Genomic DNA, 21,593 nt, shown 5'->3' on the forward strand with positions numbered 1-21,593 from the left:
TGTTTTCCTTGTTCAACACAAGATGAAAAGATGGAGAAATGCTATGCCGGAACTTGGTATTCTGACACCTGTGGCAATACTGTACAAAACAAGGTTCATTACTGGCACGGTATTCGCAAAACTACACCATTTGTAGGCAATATTCCCAAGACATTAGGTCAGGACCTTAAAAATTACAGTGTCTGGGAGTATACCCCAGTCGCCCCACCCTAGTACCATCCCTGGAAAAATGTGCTCAAAGCCCTTTCTATTCCAGTTATTTGCTTGGCTTGTGTTTGCCCTGAAGTTTCAATGTTTCTGTAAAAGTTTTTCCCTTCTTGTCGCTTCACTTGGTCTGTTCTGAGACTTGCATGGTCTCTTTTAAGTAATGGTTTCCCAGACCTGTCCCGAGGACAACACATCTAGTTAGATTTACAAATATGCTTTAGATAAATTTACATGTGCTGGGTCTCCAAGATATGAAAATTTCTCTCATGTATATTTATCATGGATGTCCTAAAATCCCAACTGGCTATCAGCTCCCCTGGACAGATTTGGAAAACCCAGACTTAAATGCTTCTTCCTATTTACTTTGCCAAGTATTGCTGCTTTGAGACCGATATTTAAGTTATCACTAAGCCCTTTTTGCAGTTGTGTTTGCTCATCAATTTTCCTTGAATTTTCTGGGATGTAAGCAAATTTCCCTTTCTTCTTTTAAGAAGGCTATAATAGCACCATCAGTAAATTATTTCACTTTTATCAGATTCTGAAATTTTGCCTGTTTCTTCCTGCTGTTTTCTTGAAACTTTTCATTTAGATTGTTTTCTGTCTGGCTTTCAGGAACAGCATTTGCCTTGGAATTTTCTAAAAACAAATATGGAAAAACAGCTTTTTTTTTCTGTGACTTGTTCAGTTGATTCATAATTAATTCTAGATTTCTTTCCAATTTAGCAGGTACAGCTTAGATCTTTGGATCCATTTCCATTCCTCAAAGGCCAATGGAAGAGATTTGCATACCTATTACCTCCATTGTATGCATATCTCTCTCATGCATATTCACTAGCTTTCTGTTCCTCTGTTTGGTGTGGTTTTCAAAAAGGAATATCATTTACGTCATTCTAGTTTTTGTTGTTGTAATATGAGTTTGTAATTTTGTAATAAACAGCACAATTGGCTTTGTACATATGGGTTATTAGATATAAGTAATGTATGTTAATAGAGTATTAGTCAAATTATATGGGAATCTACTGCTAAGTGACTAATTGTTGAGTATTTAGCCCAGTTCGTAGTAATAAATGCATATTCATTACGGATTTCCTGAAAATCTGACCTCAAACTGGGAGTGAATACCACTGACTGAGACTAAGTCCAGCTGTGTATCTTGTAACTCACCTTGAGCCTGGATTTGGAAAACGTGAGTAATTAAATCCCTAAAATCCAAATTCACCTTGGTTCCAGAAGCCTGTTTCTTTAGCGGAAGTGAAGTTTTGCAACTTCTGTGTTCAAATTTCTGAGGTTTATTTGTAATCTTGGACTTTTCTTCTCCTTCTTGGGGTCTGAATTTAGTCTTGTTGGTTACTAAGCAAAGGTCCTTCTAGAACCAGGAGTAGTCCATGAGTAGACTTTCCTAAATTACTGGCCATACACAGGTTATTCAGGAGCAAAACATTACATTTCCTACTGCCCCATTATTTTGCTGGAGTCTCCTGTGACATTTCCATCTCCTAGTGCTTTATACTCACCTGGTCACAGTAGATCCGGATGGAACCTACATTAGTGGCTCCAACGGCAGTGAGGGAGAAAAACCCATACTGCCACTCCCCAGACAACACCACCCGCTCATTCTGACAGAACAGCCCTGTGATCCAGTGAGCAATGCCAGGATTCACTGACATGAGGGCACCTGCAGTGAAACAGACACAGTAGGTTGGGGTCTCTGCTGGTTTCACAGTATGGCTGAAACTGAGTGTAAGAAATAATTTAAATGTGTAAAAAAAGAGGGTGGAAGGTACCTTGAGAAGCTGTCAATGTGATAGCTTGTTAGACTTACCAGGGAAATGGCGTCTATGATGAATGTTCCAGTCGGTGGGTGAATGAAATCTGTGGTAATCTCCTGGTGCTAAATATATCACACAGTGGTAGAGGCGATTTCCCTTGTGCAGTCCCAGCTGCTTCTGGAACAAAGCTCTATCGCCAACTATGAAGCAAGGAGAGGAAGAGGAGCATTATCACTCTAGAGACTTGAAAGGTTGGGAAATAAGATCCTACCTGTACATCTCAATCAGTCCTACTTCAAAAAGTGGTCTATATTCCAAATGAATTCCACAGCATATACTAATTTGGACTCTGAGTGAACGCTGTTACACAAACCAATTTATACTCCTATTGAATTCCACTGCTCACATACTTTGATTCAGTCTCCTCGCACATACCAGTCTGTATTCTGATTCAGTCTCACAGCATGTATTAATCTATTTTCAAAGTCTGTCACCTTTTACTCCATTGTTGTCAGCTCCCCTCCAGTCCTGGGGTCCAAAGAAACTCTCCAGGGAGTATGTGAGACCTTTCACCTGTTCCACCTGAGAGTTCCGAACCTGTCCAAAATGCAGAATTCGACCGTCTGCAGGACTCACCTAAAATACACCAAAATATAGCTAAAATAACATTTAACCATTTCTCTGACCTCATGTGCAACTTTCTTTAAATCAATCGCATTACTTTCTAACTCTTCCTACTTTCTTACCCTTCTATACGTTACATCTTTGCTTTACCCTTCACTATCACCTATAATGTTCTATTACATATTGTGTTGATGTAAATAGTATACCACGCCATACTTTGTATTGTTTTTGAATATTTTTATTGCTGTAATTGTCTATTGCTCATGTTTGATCTATTCTTACTGTGCACTGCCTTGAGTGAATTCCTTCAAAAAGGCGGTAAATAAATCCTAATAAAATAAATAAATAAATAAATAAAGCATGCCTTGTAATTAACACTAGGTAATAACAAAGTTCTCCCTCCATCAAGACATTTTCTCCCAGATTCCATATATGATGCCCAAAACTGGGCACTGATCCAAGATGTGTGCCCAATTAAATCGGCTAAGGAACCAATTAGTGCCAATAATTGGGTGCTAATTGGCACTAATCCACATCAATTTGAAACTGGGTGCACATTTTGCTATGTGCTATTCTATAACAATCTTCAGCCAAATCCCATAGCGTGCAACTCAAAAGGGGGGGGGGCATGGCCACGAGAGGGGCACGGGCGGCTCAGGGGTATTCCTAAAATTTGCACACACTGTTATAGAATACCGGGGATGTGCGCCTAAATTGGGCATAGGAAATTACATCTGGTTTCAGCAGGTATAAGTTCTGGCGGCCAAATCGACACTCAATGCTATTCTATAATGGATGCTCATCTTTGAGTACCCATTGTGGAATAGCATTGAGCACCAATTGTTTTTCAGCGATGATATTTGAGCACTATTTACTGAATCTAGCCCATTCTGTCAGCTAGCATTACATTACTCTTGAAGTTCTTTCTTCTATAGACACCCTCCAATCAAGATATTTCTTATTGCCTTTCTTACCACATTGTGGGAAGCAATAGGTCGTACTGAAGGCTTGAGCTGGCGTCTGAAGAGCTCTCCCAGGTTGCGGTATTGTTTCAGGTCCTCCTCTTCAGCTTCCTGCATGTTGACAGAGAAAGCCCAAACATAGAGGGCCAGGAGAGGCTTACGCAGCCACAAAGGCAGTATCACGGTGTTTAGAAGACCCCAGAGTCGTGAAAGGAGGCGAGTGGGGGCTCGACTGTAGACGGCCTTGAGGAGGAGAAACGAAGCTTCATTTATTTATTTATTTTATAGCATTTATACCCCACATTATCCCAAACAAGTTCGGGTTCAATGTGGCTTACAAACTTTAAAGCAAAATACAATAAGGATTAAACAAAAGTAAAAGACAATAAGAAGTATAACATCATAGCAGCAGAATGACTCATTTGAAAATAAAGTAGCTAAGAAAATTACAATGATCAACAGTGACAAAAATTCACTAAATAAAAATGCTTTCAATAATTTACAAAATTTTAGGTAATCGGAAACGCTCCTAATTGACTTTGGGAGGGAATTCCATTGCTGAGTAGATTGGTATGAGAAACTGGCATCATGAATTGATTTTTAACAGAGATTCTTACAGTTCAGAAAATGGAGAAGTAGATAATCTCTCAGTGCAGGATGGGCATTGTGTGATGGTAATTGCAGCAAGTGTTGCATATAATCAGGTAGAAGACTGAACAAAATTTGATAAGGGTGCACAGTTTAAAGGTGACTCTTGCATTTATAGGAAGCCAATCCAGCTTGATTAAAGAGGGGCTGATTTGGTAAACCGAGGGACTTTGCATACAAGATGGGCTGTATGTTGTAGCACTTTCAGTGTACTAGATAGTTCAAAGTTAGCATATCCCTCTTCCAAACAGCTGACAGTCTGAATCTAAGCATAAGGAAGTTAGGTAAAACTTTCTGTGCCTTGTTTCTCTTTCTTTCTATCTCTCTTTGTTATGGTCAATCTCCAATAAAAACCTGGGAGCTGAAATACATCCTCATTGTGATTTGAGAGGTAGAGTAAATCAGGAAAAAAAAAACTGTGGTTTGGAAGTTCAATTTTATTTGATATACTGCTATGTGTACATAAGACATCTAAGCAGTTTACTATTCAAATCAATGATAATGGGGAAAAGGGTATATCTAATCAAAGAAGAAAACAGTGTACAGATTAGACCAACATATAATAGACAGACCAGCTTATTTTCGAAAGAGACGGACGCCCATCTTCCGACACAAATCAGGAGATGGACGTCTGTCTCAAAAACAGGTATAATCGACAGCTGAATTTGGACGGCCCCAACTGCTTTCCGTCACGGGGACGGGCGAAATTCTCCGGGGCGTGGCCGAACGGTAGCGAATGCGGGACAGGGGCGTTCCGGGGCGTGGTTAAGATGGACCTCCGCGCCTGATAATGGAAAGAAGCAAGACGTGCCCGACGAGCATTTAGTCCACACAAAGTTGGTCCTGTTTTTTTTCACGACCAAGCTTCCAAAAGGTGCCCAAACTGACCAGATGACCACCGGAGGGAATCGGGGATGATCTCCCCTGTCTCCCCCAGTGGTCACTAACCCCCTCCCACCCTAAAAAAAACAAACTGTTTAAATATTTTTTCCAGCCTCAAATACCATACCTAGCTCCATGACAGCAGTATGCAGGTCCCCTGAGCAATTTTAGTTTAGTTGGTGCTGCGCGGGACCCATTCAGAGATCAAAAATCGGAAGAAAAAAAACATGCAAGTGCAGTCAGGGACGTCCAAAAAAAAAAACATGCAAGTGCAGTCAGGGACGTCCAAATTAAAACAATAGTAATAGGGGGATTCGAACCAGCCACCTTCTAATTACAAGACTTGTGCTCTAACCACTGCACCACTTATTCAGTTGCTTAGATATTCCTTCCCTTTCCATTAAGTCCCTGTCAGCCAATCACAGTTCATTTACCTGACATCGGTGTCAGCTAAACAAGCTGTGATTGGCTGACAAACTTAGAGGGACTTAATGGAAAGGGAAGGAGGTCTAGGAAGCGAATAAGTGGTGCAGTGGTTAGAGCACAGGTCTTGTAATCAGAAGGTGGCTGGTTCAAATCCCACTATTACTATTGTTTTAATTTGGACGTCCCTGACTGCACTTGCATGTTTTTTTTTTCTTCTGATTTTTGCTCTCTGCATGGGTCCCACGCAGCACCAACTAAACTAAAATTGCTCTGGTTCAAATCCCCCTATTACTATTGTTTTAATTTGGACGTCCCTGACTGCACTTGCATGTTTGTTTGTTTTTTGACGTCCCTGACTGCACTTGCATGTTTTTTTTTTCTTCCAATTTTTGCTCTCTGCATGGGTCCCACGCAGCACCAACTAAACTAAAATTGCTCCGGGGACCTGCATACTGCTGTCAAGGAGCTAGGTATGATATTTGAGGCTGGCATAGAGGCATCTCAGGGGGACCAGTGCACTACGAATGCTGGCCCCTCCCACGACCAAATGGCTTGGATTAAGTCCATTTTTTGAGATGGCCAGCAGCGGTTTCGATTATCGCTGAAAACCGCGGACGGCCATCTCTAGGTCCAGCGATCTCACCATTTGTGTCGTCTATCTCTAGAGTCGACACAAATGATGGGATTTCAGCGGGCTGAACCGTATAATCGAAACCGAAGATGGATGGCCATCTCGTTTCGATTTTACGGTTCGCTCCGCCTCTTCACGGAGCCGTCTCCGGAGATGGACGTTTTTATACATGGGCGTTCGCGTTTGATTATGCCCCTCAGAGTAATCAAGAGCAGTCAGAGGGGGAGAGATACATGGGGAGAACCACAGTAGGAGAGGATAGTATTACAATTGCCAAAAGGGTTATAAGGAGAGCAGTATAGAGGGCAAAACAGCAGGAAAAATACATAAGAAGAACAGAATTGCAACCTACAGGGAGGGGAGTTGGGTTTGTAGGAATGCCTGAGAGAATAAGTGTGCTTTAAGGCAGCCCTTACATTTTACAAGGGAAGGTTTGGTCTTAAGGGACAAAAGGAGAGTGTTCCACAAAGTGAGTGTAACAACAGTGAAGTAGGTGTTACGTAAGGAGTCAAGCCATATGTGATGGAAAGAGGGAACCATAAGTGTTGTTGGGAAGAGCTAAGAGCACAATGAGAAGAATAAGGCACAAGAACTTTAAATAGAAATGTTGGAAATCCAGACTGAAATACCTGATGGATAATGGTATTTAAAAGGAATCCGGAAGAAACAGGAAGTCAGTGTTCTGAGATAAATAAAGGTAATAAGTGGTCATAACATTTTTTTCCCATGTAGTAGTTTTATAGCAGTTTAATAGCTGTGTTCTGCACTAATTGGAGGTGCCAAATTTGGGTGAGCGGTAAGCCATGATAAAAGGAGTTACAGTAGTCTAATTTAGTGATGACAAATGCCACAAGAAGAATTCTAAGGGATAAAAGATCTAGCATAGAACAAATAGATTGGATCTGCCTAAGTGTGAAAAAACTGTGTTGAACCACAGAGGAAATCTGTTTTCAGAAAGTGATGGTGCTATCAAGATGGATCCTAGGAATTTAACAGAAGCCCTAACGTGAGATGGAATGTGAAGTCAATCCCAGTTAATGGCTCAAAAGGTAAGGTGAATCACAGCCATGGTTCAAAAGGCATAATAAATCTTTGCTATGACTTGAAAGACAAAGTGAATTCCTACCACAGCTTAGAAGGTGTTTTAAATCCCCTCCATAGCTCACAAGGGGGCTGATGCAGAAAGTTACCTCAAGCAGAAGTGCACAGTTTACAAGGTATGTGCACACATGTTACTGGGTGTACAATGCAGAAAGGAGATCTTAGCAGAAATGTACTCAGTTGGTAGATGTTGGCTCACACCATAGTAAAATGTACTATTGATTAAGTCAAGCTTGCTATGCGACAATGTAGAAGAGATGATTGTGTGTTGTTCTTTGGTATGGTTTTATTGTTTTATGTAACAACGATTTTGTATGTATTATTGTACCCCACCTAGAATTTTAGTTCATGTGGTATAGAAATGTAAGGGGCTATTAGTTAAACTGTTGCAATGCAGAGAAGATTTTAATAGAATACAACATGACCACAATGTGAAGGTTTAGTTGCCCTGGTAATCTAGTGCCCCCCCCCCTTTCCTGACTTTACCCAACTCCCCCCCCCCCCCCCCCCCCCCACCACCACCACCAGCCCGTGACATAAAAACACAATCCTTGGTAGTCTAGTCCCCCCTAACATGATCCTCCCGACTTATAAAAAAAACTTCCTGGTAGTCTAGTGGTCCCCCTTCCCTCCTCTTCTTTACTCCCCCTCCCCAACTTGCCCTGACATTTTAAAAAATCCCTGGTAGCCTAGTGTACCCCCTCCTCTCCCCACTCACCTGAAAAAGTGGAAAGGTAGGAGCAATGCCCACTTATTCCCGACTCTGGTGCCACCATCATTCAAATTGCGGGTTGTCTAGTGGCCCCCCATCCCCCAAATATTGCCTTATTTGGTGGTCTGACCCAGAGTGGTGAATCTCAACACACTGTTAAGGGTCAGACACCACCAATTTAGAAACATGATGGCAAATAAGGGCCAAATGGTCCATCCATCTTAAGATAGGAGGAATCTAAGAAAATACTCCTTCACGAAAAGGGTGGTGGATGCACGCAATGGCCTCCAAGTGGAGGTACTGGAGACAAAGATTTTGCCAGAATTTAAGGAAGTGTGGGACAGGCATGTGGGATCCCTTAGGAAAAGGAGGTGTTAGTGGTTACTGAGGAAGGGCAGACTGGATGGGCCATTTGGCTCTTATCTGCCATCATGTTTCTAAATTGGTGGTACCTGACCCTTAACAGTGTGTTGAGATTCACCACTCTGGGTCAGGCTACCAAATAAGGCAATATATTTGGGGGACCGCTAGACAACCCGGGAATTTTTTTTTAATGACTGGGGCAGGGGATCAGGGGGGGGGAGGTGGACCACTAGACTACCATGGATTTGTGATGTTGGGGGTGATGCAGACCCAGCAACTTTTAAAAAATTGTCCCCCTTTCTGTCAGTGTGTGAGCCAATCACCACTCATACACTGACAAGAAGGAGAACATTTTGGCATGAGTTACAGATTACTGCTGTAATGTACACTGTTTTACCTAACAACACAAACTTTTTAACACAGTAGTAATTTGCATGCTCACTTCTTACTATATCGCCACAGTAATTAGTGGAGATAATTTTTCTTTAGAAGCCATGTGCTACACCACTGGCATGCGGCTCTACCATCTGTCTTTCTGCATCTTCCCCAAGGTGTGCTTAGTTCTCCTGCCACTCACCTTGCTGGTTGGCCTGAGCCCAGCATATGCCAGTGGCTTTAGCATTTGCCATGAGTGAAAGCGCAAGGCATGGCGTGGGAATTGGCTAAGGCGCCGCTTGATGGAGAACCGTGGTATTGAAAGCCTGAAACACACAAAAATACAAGAAGAAGTTTAACATCAGATTTTTACTGGTTATCTTCCTGACCTTACTGACAAATGACAATGCAAGGCCTATTAAGACTTAATGTAGCACGATCTGCAAGTGGGTGTTACTAAGGAGTAAAGGGGGGGGGGGGGGGGTTGTCCATGGTCTATCTCCATGGGGCGGAATCTCTCTTAACACTCTACATACAGGCTCAGCCAGTATTACTGGTAGGAGTCAAGGAGTAAGATAAGCAGCTCGCCAGCTGGAGCCTCCTCTCTGAGGCCGGCTGGCCTGCACTCTGGGCTCTATTCTTCAAGATGAAAACACAGGACAAAGTCCACTAGTCCTGAGACAAAGGGGAAGTCTGGTGTGCTGGTACTTTGTGTAGAAATCTGCATCTGGATCTACAGAAGAATATCCATCCAAGGCTAAAAGATAGGCAAACCAATTCAAGGAAAGAGAGTACATTCAAGGGCGAGTCTGAAAAAGCAGCAGAAAATCCCTAAAATGCTCTTAAAGAAGTCTTGAGAGGCAAGCCAGGCCACCAGAAGTGCTACACATTGCATTTTTTAATATGTTTTGCATAGCTGTAAAACCTGAATTTTTTTGTACTGTGTTCTGCAATTTCTTTGTACCTACTGCCAAGATTTCTACAGTAAACTCTTATTTTTATTGGAACAATCTTTTTTGTGTGAGGACATTTTATTTTGTGTAATGAGCAATAGATTTCCTTGAGTCTAGGAACTGATTTATTCCCCCCATCTGGAAGAACTCCTGATACTGCAGCAAATTTGCAAAGGAAAGGCCCTAAAAAAAGGGAATTACAGCTACAAAACAAAATGGGTATACACTATCCCCTGGATTCTATATATCATGCCTAAAGATCTGTGCCAAAATCCAAGTGGATTCTATACAACACGCATAACTTAATTGGCTTAAGCAAATTAGCATTGGCAACAGCACTTAACAAGCAGTAATTGGCAATAATTAGAATTTACGTGCACATCTCACTAAGTGTATTATGTAAAGCACTGCGTCTAACTTCTAACATGTGCAGACAAAAAGGGGAATGGTTATGGGCAGGGAAATGGGCGCTTTGTGGGCATTCTGAAATTTACGCACGTAGTTATAGAATATGGCCCTCTGCACCTAAATCTCTCTATGGACTTGGATTTATTCCATTTTGTTAGTGTAAATGGACGTGATAGTTTTAGGGCTGGGATACCAACTACGTGTTTTCTATATACTGAGCCTAAATCTAGGTGCCACTTATAGAATACGCTTAGGCAAAAATGTTTTCCACATGGATTTTTTAGGTGCCATATATAGAATCCCCACCCCCATTTGTATAAGTTAACATAATTTAAAGCTATATTTAAAATATTCAGACAATGTGAAATGTCCCTTCCAAACATTCCTAATTCATATCTAATTGAGTTAAGTCAACAGCATCACACAGAGTATTGATTAGTTTTAAATTAATTTGGAGTTATGCAATGAGAAAACAGAAGAGCTATTATAAATTAGCATCTTGGCAGCCAGATAAGAGAACTCAATGAGATAAAAATAACACAGACTACAACAAACATCTTAAAGGCTGAACTTTGTGCCAAGTAGTCTACTAGAAACCATTATTTGATAAACTCTGATAATACTACATCATAAATCGCATGTTCTGAAAAAAAAATTCCCTTGAGAGTCACTTGTGCTACGTGGCTGTATTAGGTATTCTCCGAGGACAAGCAGGCTGCTTGTTCTCACGACTGGGTTGACGTCCGCGGCAGCCCCCACCAACCGGAAAAGCTTCGCGGGACGGTCGGCACGCAGGGCACGCCCACCGCGCATGCGCGGCCGTCTTCCCGCCCGTGCGCGACCGCTCCCGCCAGTTACTTTTTTTCCGCGACTGAGAGAGTTGTGTTTTCCCCTCTCTCTCGTTTCAGCCGCCGGATTTTTTCGACCGCGTTTACGCGGATCGTCGCTTTTGGCCTGTTCGGCCTCTTCTTCTTCTTCTTTCTCTTTTATTAAAAAAAAAAAAAAAAAAAAAAAAAAGAATTTTGCGCGTGTGGAGCACGCGCTCCTTCTTTCCCTCGCTTTCTAGCGGGGACGCCTCGTTGCGGCCTAGTGGCCGCTCGGTCGGTTTCAGTTTTCGTGGTGTGATTTTAGCCACCATTGCCGACTTTGACTTCGCCGACGCGATTTTTCCGTCGATGTCCTCGAAGGTCCCGAGTGGATTTAAAAAGTGTGGTCGCTGCGGCCGGCCGATCTCGCAGACCGACACCCACGCTTGGTGCCTCCAGTGCCTCGGGCCGGAGCACAATCTCAAGTCGTGCGTTTTGTGTCTCGGTCTCCGGAAACGGACTCAGGTTGCGAGGCAAGTTCTGCGGGACCGTCTTTTTGGAACTTGCGCCGGCCCCTCGACGTCGACCTCGACGGCATCGGTATCGAAGACCGGTTCTTCGGTACCGGTATCGATGCCCGAGACATCGGCACCGATGGCAGCGACCCCAGGAGAACAGGTCCCGTCGGCCCGCCGGTCCGCCGGCGAGAGTGGGGTAGAGAGACCGCGTGGGCAGTCGGCCCCGGTCACTCCCTCAACTCGTGAGCCACGGGACCGAACCCTGTCGGACCCGGTACCCCGAGACCGAGGGGGATCGACCTCCTCCTCCTCCATGCCCTCCGGCACCGGTGACGTGCACCGGAAAAAAGACAAGAAGCGCCGTCACCGGGAGCCCTCGGTGCACCCCGAAGAGGAGTCGACGCCGAAGCGTCATCATCGAGAGGAGAGGTCTCCGTCGGTTGTGGAGGTACCGACGCGTCGGGGTTCCGGCACCTCGGTGCCGTCTCCTGGGCCCCAGCAGCTTCCGGCACCGACACCCTTACCGGCCCCCCCGCCTTTCTCGGCAGCGGGCCTGGACGAGTGCCTCAGAGCCATCCTTCCGGGGATCCTGGAAGGGCTGATGCGCCAGGCTGTGCCGGCCCCGGGGGTGCTTGCGCCCCCGGCGCCGATGACTGTGGCGCCGGCGAGCTCTAGCCCGGCGCCGGGGCTGTCGACACCGCCGCCGCTTGCGGTGCCGGTCTCGACTGCCACGCAGGTGGAGTCCCCGTCGACGTCGATGGAGGGAGCTCCGTCCCCGCCGGCGCGGGAGTCCACCGCTCGACGACACCGAGACCTTGGTGCCTCGACGTCGAGCCGGGCCCGGTACCGGACTCAGCTACATGAGCTAATGTCCGATACCGAGGATGAGGACTCGTGGGGGGAAGAGGAGGACCCGAGATATTTCTCCTCAGAGGAGTCTACGGGCCTTCCCTCGGACCCCACGCCGTCACCGGAGAGGAAGCTCTCACCTCCTGAGAGTCTCTCCTTTGCCTCCTTTGTGCGGGATATGTCTATAAGCATTCCCTTTCCCGTGGTCTCTGTGGAAGAGCCGAGGGCCGAGATGCTCGAGGTCCTCGACTATCCATCACCACCTAGAGAGTCCTCCACGGTACCGCTGCACAATGTCCTGAAGGAGACGCTGCTTCGGAACTGGGTGCGACCACTAACTAACCCCACCATTCCAAAGAAAGCAGAGTCCCAGTACAGGATCCACTCTGACCCAGAGCTCATGCGGCCCCAATTGCCCCATGACTCAGCGGTCGTGGATTCTGCTCTCAAGAGGGCACGGAGTTCGAGGGATACCGCCTCGGCGCCCCCGGGGCGGGAGGCTCGCACTCTGGACTCATTTGGGAGGAAGGCCTACCAATCCTCCATGCTCGTGACCCGCATCCAATCTTACCTGCTCTATATGAGCATTCACATGCGGACCAATGTGCAACAGCTGGCGGACCTGGTCGATAAGCTCCCGCCGGAGCAGTCCAGGCCTTATCAGGAGGTGGTCAGGCAGCTGAAGGCGTGCAGAAAGTTCCTGTCCAGGGGGATTTTTGACACCTGTGACGTGGCATCTCGTGCTGCGGCCCAAGGTATAGTGATGCGCAGGCTCTCATGGCTGCGTGCCTCTGACCTGGACAACCGCACCCAGCAGAGACTGGCTGACGTCCCTTGCCGGGGGGATAATATTTTTGGCGAGAAGGTCGAGCAGATGGTTGACCAACTGCATCAGCGGGAAACCGCTCTCGACAAGCTCTCCCACCGGGCGCCTTCAGCACCCGCCCCCACGGGCGGGCGTTTTTCCCGGGCCCGGCAGGCTGCACCCTATTCTTTTGCAAAGCGTAGGTACAACCAGCCGGCCCGAAGGCCTCGTCAGGCACAGGGACAGCCCCAGCGCGCTCGTTCTCGTCAACAGCGTGCGCCTAAGCAGCCCCCTGCGCCTCCACAGCAAAAGCCGGGGACGGGCTTTTGACTGGATCCATGGGAACATAGCCGCCCTACAAGTGTCCGTACCGGACGATCTACCGGTCGGAGGGAGGTTAAAATTCTTTCACCAAAGGTGGCCTCTCATAACCTCCGACCAGTGGGTTCTCCAAATAGTGCGGTGCGGATACGCCCTGAATTTGACCTCCCTGCCTCCAAATTGTCCTCCGGGAGCTCAGTCTTTCAGCTCCCATCACAAGCAGGTACTTGCAGAGGAACTCTCCGCCCTTCTCAGCGCCAATGCGGTCGAGCCCGTACCACCCGGGCAGGAAGGGCAGGGATTCTATTCCAGGTACTTCCTTGTGGAAAAGAAAACAGGGGGGATGCGTCCCATCCTAGACCTGAGAGGCCTGAACAAATTCCTGGTCAAAGAAAAGTTCAGGATGCTTTCCTTGGGCACCCTTCTGCCAATGATTCAGAAAAACGATTGGCTATGTTCCCTGGATTTAAAGGACGCATACACGCACATCCCGATACTGCCAGCCCACAGACAGTATCTCAGATTCCGCCTGGGCGCACGGCACTTTCAGTATTGTGTGCTGCCCTTTGGGCTCGCCTCTGCCCCACGAGTGTTTACAAAGTGCCTCGTGGTGGTAGCGGCCTACCTACGCAAGCTGGGAGTGCACGTGTTCCCATATCTCGACGATTGGCTGGTCAAGAACACCTCGGAGGCAGGAGCCCTCCGGTCCATGCAGTGCACTATTCAACTTCTGGAGCTGCTGGGGTTTGTGATAAATTACCCAAAGTCCCATCTCCAGCCAACTCAGTCTCTGGAATTCATAGGAGCGCTGCTGAATTCCCAGACGGCTCAGGCCTACCTTCCCGAAGCGAGGGCCACCAATCTCTTGACCCTGGCCTCGCAGACCAGAGCGTCTCAGCAGATCACAGCTCGGCAGATGTTGAGACTTCTGGGTCATATGGCCTCCACAGTTCATGTGACTCCCATGGCTCGTCTTCACATGAGATCTGCTCAATGGACCCTAGCTTCCCAGTGGTCCCAAGCCACCGGGAATCTAGAAGATGTCATCCGCCTCTCCACCAGTTGCCGCACTTCACTGCTCTGGTGGACCATCCGGACCAATTTGACCCTGGGACGTCCATTCCAAATTCCGCAGCCCATGAAAGTGCTGACGACGGATGCATCTCGCCTGGGGTGGGGAGCCCATGTCGATGGGCTTCACACTCAGGGTCTGTGGTCCCTCCAGGAAAAGGATCTGCAGATCAACCTCCTGGAGCTCCGAGCGATCTGGAACGCACTGAAGGCTTTCAGAGATCGGCTGTCCTGCCAAATTATCCAAATTCGGACAGACAATCAGGTTGCAATGTATTACGTCAACAAGCAGGGGGGCACCGGATCTCGCCCCCTGTGCCAGGAGGCCGTCGGGATGTGGCGTTGGGCGTGTCGGTTCGGCATGCTCCTCCAAGCCACGTACCTGGCAGGCGTAAACAACAGTCTGGCCGACAGACTGAGCAGAGTCATGCAACCGCACGAGTGGTCGCTCCATGCCAGAGTGGTACGCAAGATCTTCCGAGCGTGGGGCACCCCCTCGGTGGACCTTTTCGCCTCTCAGACCAACCACAAGCTGCCTCTGTTCTGTTCCAGACTTCAGGCACACGGCAGGCTAGCGTCGGATGCCTTTCTCCTCCATTGGGGGACCGGCCTCCTGTATGCTTATCCTCCCATACCTTTGGTGGGGAAGACCTTACTGAAGCTCAAGCAAGACCGCGGCACCATGATTCTGATCGCGCCCTTTTGGCCCCGTCAGATCTGGTTCCCTCTTCTTCTGGAGTTGTCCTCCGAAGAACCGTGGAGATTGGAGTGTTTTCCGACTCTCATTTCGCAGAACGACGGAGCGTTGCTGCACCCCAACCTTCAGTCCCTGGCTCTCACGGCCTGGATGTTGAGGGCGTAGACTTCACTGCGTTGGGTCTGTCTGAGGGTGTCTCCCGGGTCTTGCTTGCCTCTAGGAAGGATTCCACTAAAAAGAGTTACTTTTTCAAGTGGAGGAGGTTTGTCGTGTGGTGTGAGAGCATGGCCCTAGAACCTCGTTCTTGCCCTGCACAGAACCTGCTTGAATACCTTCTGCACTTATCGGAGTCTGGCCTCAAGACCAACTCAGTAAGGAATCACCTTAGTGCGATTAGTGCTTACCATTACCGTGTGGAAGGTAAAGCCATCTCTGGAGAGCCTTTAGTCGTTCGATTCATGAGAGGCTTGCTTTTGTCAAAGCCCCCTATCAAGCCTCCTGCTGTGTCATGGGATCTCAACGTCGTCCTCACCCAGCTGATGAAACCTCCTTTTGAGCCACTGAATACTTGCCATCTGAAGTATTGGACCTGGAAGGTCATTTTCTTGGTGGCAGTTACTTCAGCTCGTAGGGTCAGTGAGCTTCAAGCCCTAGTAGCTCATGCTCCATATACCAAATTTCATCACAACAGAGTAGTGCTCCGCACCCACCCAAAGTTCCTGCCGAAGGTGGTGTCGGAGTTCCATCTTAACCAGTCAATTGTCTTGCCAACATTCTTCCCCAGGCCGCATACCCGCCCTGCTGAACGTCAGTTGCACACATTGGACTGCAAGAGAGCATTGGCCTTCTACTTGGAGCGGACACAGCCCAACAGACAGTCCGCCCAATTGTTTGTTTCTTTCGACCCTAACAGGCTAGGGGTCGCTGTCGGGAAACGCACCATCTCTAATTGGCTAGCAGATTGCATTTCCTTCACTTACGCCCAGGCTGGGCTGACTCTTGAGGGTCATGTCACGGCTCATAGTGTCAGAGCCATGGCAGCGTCGGTGGCCCACTTGAAGTCAGCCACTATTGAAGAGATCTGCAAGGCTGCGACGTGGTCATCTGTCCACACATTCACATCGCATTACTGCCTCCAGCAGGATACCCGACGCGACAGTCGGTTCGGGCAGTCGGTGCTGCAGAATCTGTTTGGGGTGTAAATCCAACTCCACCCTCCAGGACCCGAATTTATTCTGGTCAGGCTGCACTCTCAGTTAGTTGTTCTTCGTAGGTCAATTTCTGTTGTACCCTCGCCGTTGCGAGGTTCAATTGACCTGGGTTCTTGTTTTGAGTGAGCCTGAGAGCTAGGGATACCCCAGTCGTGAGAACAAGCAGCCTGCTTGTCCTCGGAGAAAGGGTATGATACATACCTGTAGCAGTTGTTCTCCGAGGACAGCAGGCTGATTGTTCTCACCTACCCTCCCTCCTCCCCTTTGGAGTTGTGTGTTTCATATTTTTGCTAGTCATTCCACTGGCGGGAGCGGTCGCGCACGGGCGGGAAGACGGCCGCGCATGCGCGGTGGGCGTGCCCTGCGTGCCGACCGTCCCGCGAAGCTTTTCCGGTTGGTGGGGGCTGCCGCGGACGTCAACCCAGTCGTGAGAACAATCAGCCTGCTGTCCTCGGAGAACAACTGCTACAGGTATGTATCATACCCTATATGATAACTTGCTTTGAAGTGCTTAAGTATGTGTCTTTTTCACTGGGATAAAAATAAAGTTGTTTTCACCTGATTAGTGCACTTGAGAGAGGACAAAACAAAAGATTTAGCTTCATCCAATTCTTGTGCTATTCCTTCACCAACTACGAGTGAGCTTGCTGATTATTTTAAGGATAAGACAATTAATAACCCAAATTGATCTTCAATTAAAGCAGGATCTAGTCGATATTTGCATACCACAAGAGTTACTTTGCTCCTGCAGATCAGTTATGGGAGAAATTTCTCCCATTCCAACCAGCAGATGTACATTTATTGCTAAAGTTTTGTACATCTTATCATGACTTACATACCCTTCCTACATATTTGTTAGGAACGCCTCCTCCAGCCTTTCTAATCTGGCTTTTCACGAGGTTGGAAGGTTTGTTTGAGTTGGGACAGTTTCCAAGTTCATTAGGCAATATTTTATTGACTTCCATCCTCAAAATTCTATCATATGACTGTAGTGATTTAGCTAACTATAGGCAAACTGCAAATATCCCAATCTTTACAAAAATTGCACAATGTTTAGTTGCTGAACAATTATCTAACTTATTTAGAATCATATGATATACTCCATGCATCACAGTGAGGCTTTGGCAAAGGTTTCAGTAAAGAGAACCTTTTAGAATCTTTGACATTGAAATTAGAAATCTATTATGTAGAGGTCATCAGGCCGTAATTCTACAATTTGACTTATCATAAGCCTTTGACTTGGGGGATCACAATCTCTTATTACAATTGCTAAGTGATATAGGAATTACTGGCAGAGTGTTAATTGGTTTAAGGGATTTTAGTCTCATACTTTTTCTGAACCCTAGGGGATAAAATATAGAGTTCCTCAAAGACCACTTTTGTCTCCAATCTTTTAAAAATATTTTGATGAGCTCTTTTGGTACGAAAACTGGCCCACGTTGGGGTCAGTTTCTATACCTATGATGGCAATATCACTTTACTTATCTCTGTGCTTTCTAACTTGAAAGATATAACAGATAAGATACAAGACTGCTTTAATAAAGTAGAAAATCGGGTTAGTTCATGTATTATCTTTATGATACTTTTTACCCTTACATTGTATGACATCTATGATACTTTGTACCCATATATTGTATTATCTCTGTGATACTTTGTACCCATACATTGTAAGCCGCTCTGAACCTGCTATTGAGCGGGAAAGAGCGGGGTATAAATGTACAAATAAATAAATAAAATAAATAAATTATCTGAAGTTAAATAAAGACAAAACTAAGGTACTTTGACTAGGTTATTCCCCAGCTGCATTATCTTATGATAGCCCTTATTATTGGTAACAGAGTATTCCCATCTGAATCTCCCTAACGGCATCAGGAATTATCTTAGACTCTGCTTTGACTATGGATAATCAGGTCAATCTATTAATATAAAAAGTTTTCTGCAAACTGAGACAACTTCAGCACATTCAAAAGTATTTTTTATTCAATCAGTTTAAGATTATTATTTAAGCTCATACTCTTGTTCACATAAATTACTGTAACATTCTTTATAATGGGTGACCTGTGATAAGATCGAACAAATTCAGGAATCTAATTTTTTATATTGTAGGTCCTTCACTTTGGAACAAACTACCTCTGAGGTTGAGAAAGATTTTGGGATATGAAAGAATTTAAAAGGGAATTTAAAACTCTCCTTTTTATCAGGCATATGAGAAAGTAAATGATTGAGTTTGAAAGGTGGAAGTTCGTATCTTTGTAATCTGATTGTCATTTTTGATATTGTTTTGTCTTGTTTGTAGTATTATGTGATTAATATATTATGAATGTATAATTTGTGATCCACCAAGAACTCTTGGATTATGCAGAATATAAGTTTTTAAATAAATAAAATGATTACAAACACTGCAAAATACCAGCAAGATTATTATGAAATGCCCAAACATTGATAGAGTAACCCTTTTATTAATTAACTTACATTGGCTACCAATAGAAACTTGTACCATATCTACATTGTACACATTAGTATTCAAAATAATATGTGACCATCTCTGGGAAAAGGCGACTAAAGTCACCAGAAACAAGAAAAATGAGGTTTTAATGAATTCTGTGAGCAAAGAATTGTAAAAAAAAAAAAAAAGTACAAATCCTAATGAGGCACACAATTTGTAATACAACAACTCAAACCCCATCCTTTTATTTGAAAAAATAAAAAAAGTTACAGAAGTTCAAATATGTAACCTTTTCAGACTGCTTTTGGATATGAAAAAATCATCCATTCTCAATATTTTTGATCCCCTGTTTGAGTCACCTTTTACCAGAGATGGTCACATATATGGTCAAGTCCCAGGATACATGAGCCATCTTTTAATATTTCCTGTATTAGAAAGGACATTATGTAATAATGAGCATCTGGTTATGCATTTTCCATCAGCAAAAGGAGTAAAACTTTTAAAAAATGTTTACCCTAGATTTCTCATATCAAGATGCAAAAAATCTGGAATACATTACCTTTGGATGCTAGATCTGAAATCAATTGCATAAATTTCTGCAGAAAACAAATCTTTTTTTCAGCTATTCTTTAGATTATAACATATGTATTGCTTTTATATTTTGTGATATCCTAGAAATGGCTAGTTATCATTATTGGAATCCACATCAAACCATGTATTGCTAATTGCAGAATGTAAGCATTTGTATCGCATTGTATGCTACTGGATCCTATGAGATTAATAAAAACTAGAGAATATTTGAAGATTTTTTCCTAACCTTATCAGATATAAACTATGGAAATCTGGTACCAAGTGAAAAACTGTCTAGTACACAAGCGATACTGCCATTTAGATTTTTTTAAATGATCATACCTCACAAACTAGAAGCAAACAAAAGCAGGAGATATCAAGATGTAGCCATGCTAGAACTGTTATCCTCCAGCAGGCTGCTACAGAGTGCTGTGGGGTGGGGAGAATGACACTCACAATCCACGCCCTGAGGAGGCAAACTGGCCACGTCACAATGTACCTGTGCATTTGAACCCTCACAGGTGTGGAATGTGCTTGTCCTTTGAAACTGTGTAATAATGTTTGTGTTGGAATTTGTTTTGGCACAGAACATAAACCCAATCATTCATTTTATATTATAACAGCACACTTCCAAATTATTGTGTATTTGTTTATTTAGATTTGGCTCACAACTTTTTCAGTTGTAACTCAAGGCAAGTTACATTCAGTGACAGTAGGTATTTCCCTGTCCCTAGAGGGCTTACAACCTAAGGGGCCCCTTTACTAAGCTGTGTTAGGCGCTAATGCATGCCAAATCCATTTAAAATGGTGTACTGTGGAATGTGCTCAGGTGTCCTGCAGTGAATGGCAATTCAGTGCATGCTAGAAACATTTTCTATTTTTTTTTTGGGGGGGGGGGGAGGGCATTTCAGGGAACATTCCTGTGCTAATCAGTTAGCCCAATTATATTATCTCGTGCTATATGGTCAGTGCAAGATTACCGCGTGAGCTCTTACTGCCACCCTTTTTGTAGGTGGTAAGTGCTCACAGTAATTTTTTAATGTCCATGTGCTAATGCCAACATTAGTACATGGCCACTAATACAAAAAATGGAAAATCGGCCATTTAGGCTGCAATAAAAATGACATTAGCATGCAGGGAAAACCTGTGCAAGGGCACACTAGAGCCACTTTTTGCTGCAGCTTAGTAAAAGGGTCTCTAAGTTGGTACCTGATGCAATGGAGAATTAAGGGCCTTGCCCAAGGAGGCATAGTGGAATTTGAACTGGGATTCCCTAGTTAATTAGCCTGCTGCTCTAACCATTAGGCTACTCCTGGGACATTAAAGATTGTTTTATTTTAAGTATTGGTTTTATTGTAAGGTAACTTGTATTGGCAGTTTGCCGAACAGCAGAGTATAAATAGAGAATAATAAAAACAATGACTGCTGCCAACATTTGTACAACACTGGAGGGAGGCTCCTAAGTTCTTATCTTCCGCTGACATCTCTCTATCTGACCTTGGGATGCGTCATTCCATCCTCTTGTGCCTCACTTTCAATCCCCAGCAAATGCGTGACTTCTCATTTTTATCTCTAGGATAATTGGCTTGGTCTAAATCTAGAATATGCCAGTGGGTATTCTTATTGTGTTGATTATTTTAAGAGATTTCTGCACATCAGATTCCTTGCTGGACCTCTGTGTATGTGTTTGGTTGTAAAAGTCCTATACAGATGTACTTTGGCGTATGTAGTTCTCTACTCTGAAGATCCAGAATATACTGTAAAAGAAATAGCCATTATCAACCTTCCTTTAAATCTAAGCCTTGTTAAGTGAATCCACTTTTTCTTCCTCTTGATCCTGATCCCCTCTCTCTGGAATGCACATAAAGTCAGAACCTCATTTGAATATACACACCAGCGCCTGGGCCGTAGGGATGTTGTGACTGGAAGTTTTGCTGCTTTACACATCTTCTCAGGAAGGGTGGAGGGATACAACCTAGACCAGGGGATATGGGATGGGAGTGAGAAAGAGGTTAACAAGACATACATTAGTACTGTCAGTAGCAATACATTAATTCATCTAACAACCAGGAGAAAGACTCAAGACACCTCCAATGGCTTACACTAAGGACATTCCCTTACTAAAAGTGTAATTTGTCATGATAGAGCATAGGGGCTCCTTAACCTTCTAGCATGTATTCTGATATCTAGCTTGATGATAATAATGGTTCAGTTCATGCATCCCGACGAAAGGTATAT

The 21,593-nt window shown here is 44.9% G+C and overlaps 1 protein-coding gene across 4 annotated transcripts in view; it reads right to left on the reverse strand.

The window, feature by feature from the left end:
• LOC115474697 (phosphatidylserine decarboxylase proenzyme, mitochondrial-like) overlaps nucleotides 1–21,593 on the reverse strand; it is a 55,395-nt gene that overhangs the window by 9,549 nt on the left and 24,253 nt on the right. For all 4 annotated transcript variants that reach the window (XM_030210310.1, XM_030210308.1, XM_030210309.1 and 1 more), the window contains 6 exons: nucleotides 21,250–21,330; nucleotides 8,903–9,026; nucleotides 3,575–3,805; nucleotides 2,471–2,612; nucleotides 2,030–2,176; nucleotides 1,722–1,882 (listed from right to left, as the gene is read on the reverse strand). In XM_030210310.1, the coding sequence (XP_030066170.1) occupies nucleotides 1,722–1,882; nucleotides 2,030–2,176; nucleotides 2,471–2,612; nucleotides 3,575–3,805; nucleotides 8,903–9,026; nucleotides 21,250–21,302 (858 nt within the window). In that variant the 5' untranslated portion in view covers nucleotides 21,303–21,330. The remainder of the gene's footprint in view (nucleotides 1–1,721; nucleotides 1,883–2,029; nucleotides 2,177–2,470; nucleotides 2,613–3,574; nucleotides 3,806–8,902; nucleotides 9,027–21,249; nucleotides 21,331–21,593) is intronic.

The sequence above is a fragment of the Microcaecilia unicolor genome, chromosome 7, assembly GCF_901765095.1.
Source record: "Microcaecilia unicolor chromosome 7, aMicUni1.1, whole genome shotgun sequence".
Lineage (NCBI taxonomy): Eukaryota > Metazoa > Chordata > Amphibia > Gymnophiona > Siphonopidae > Microcaecilia > Microcaecilia unicolor.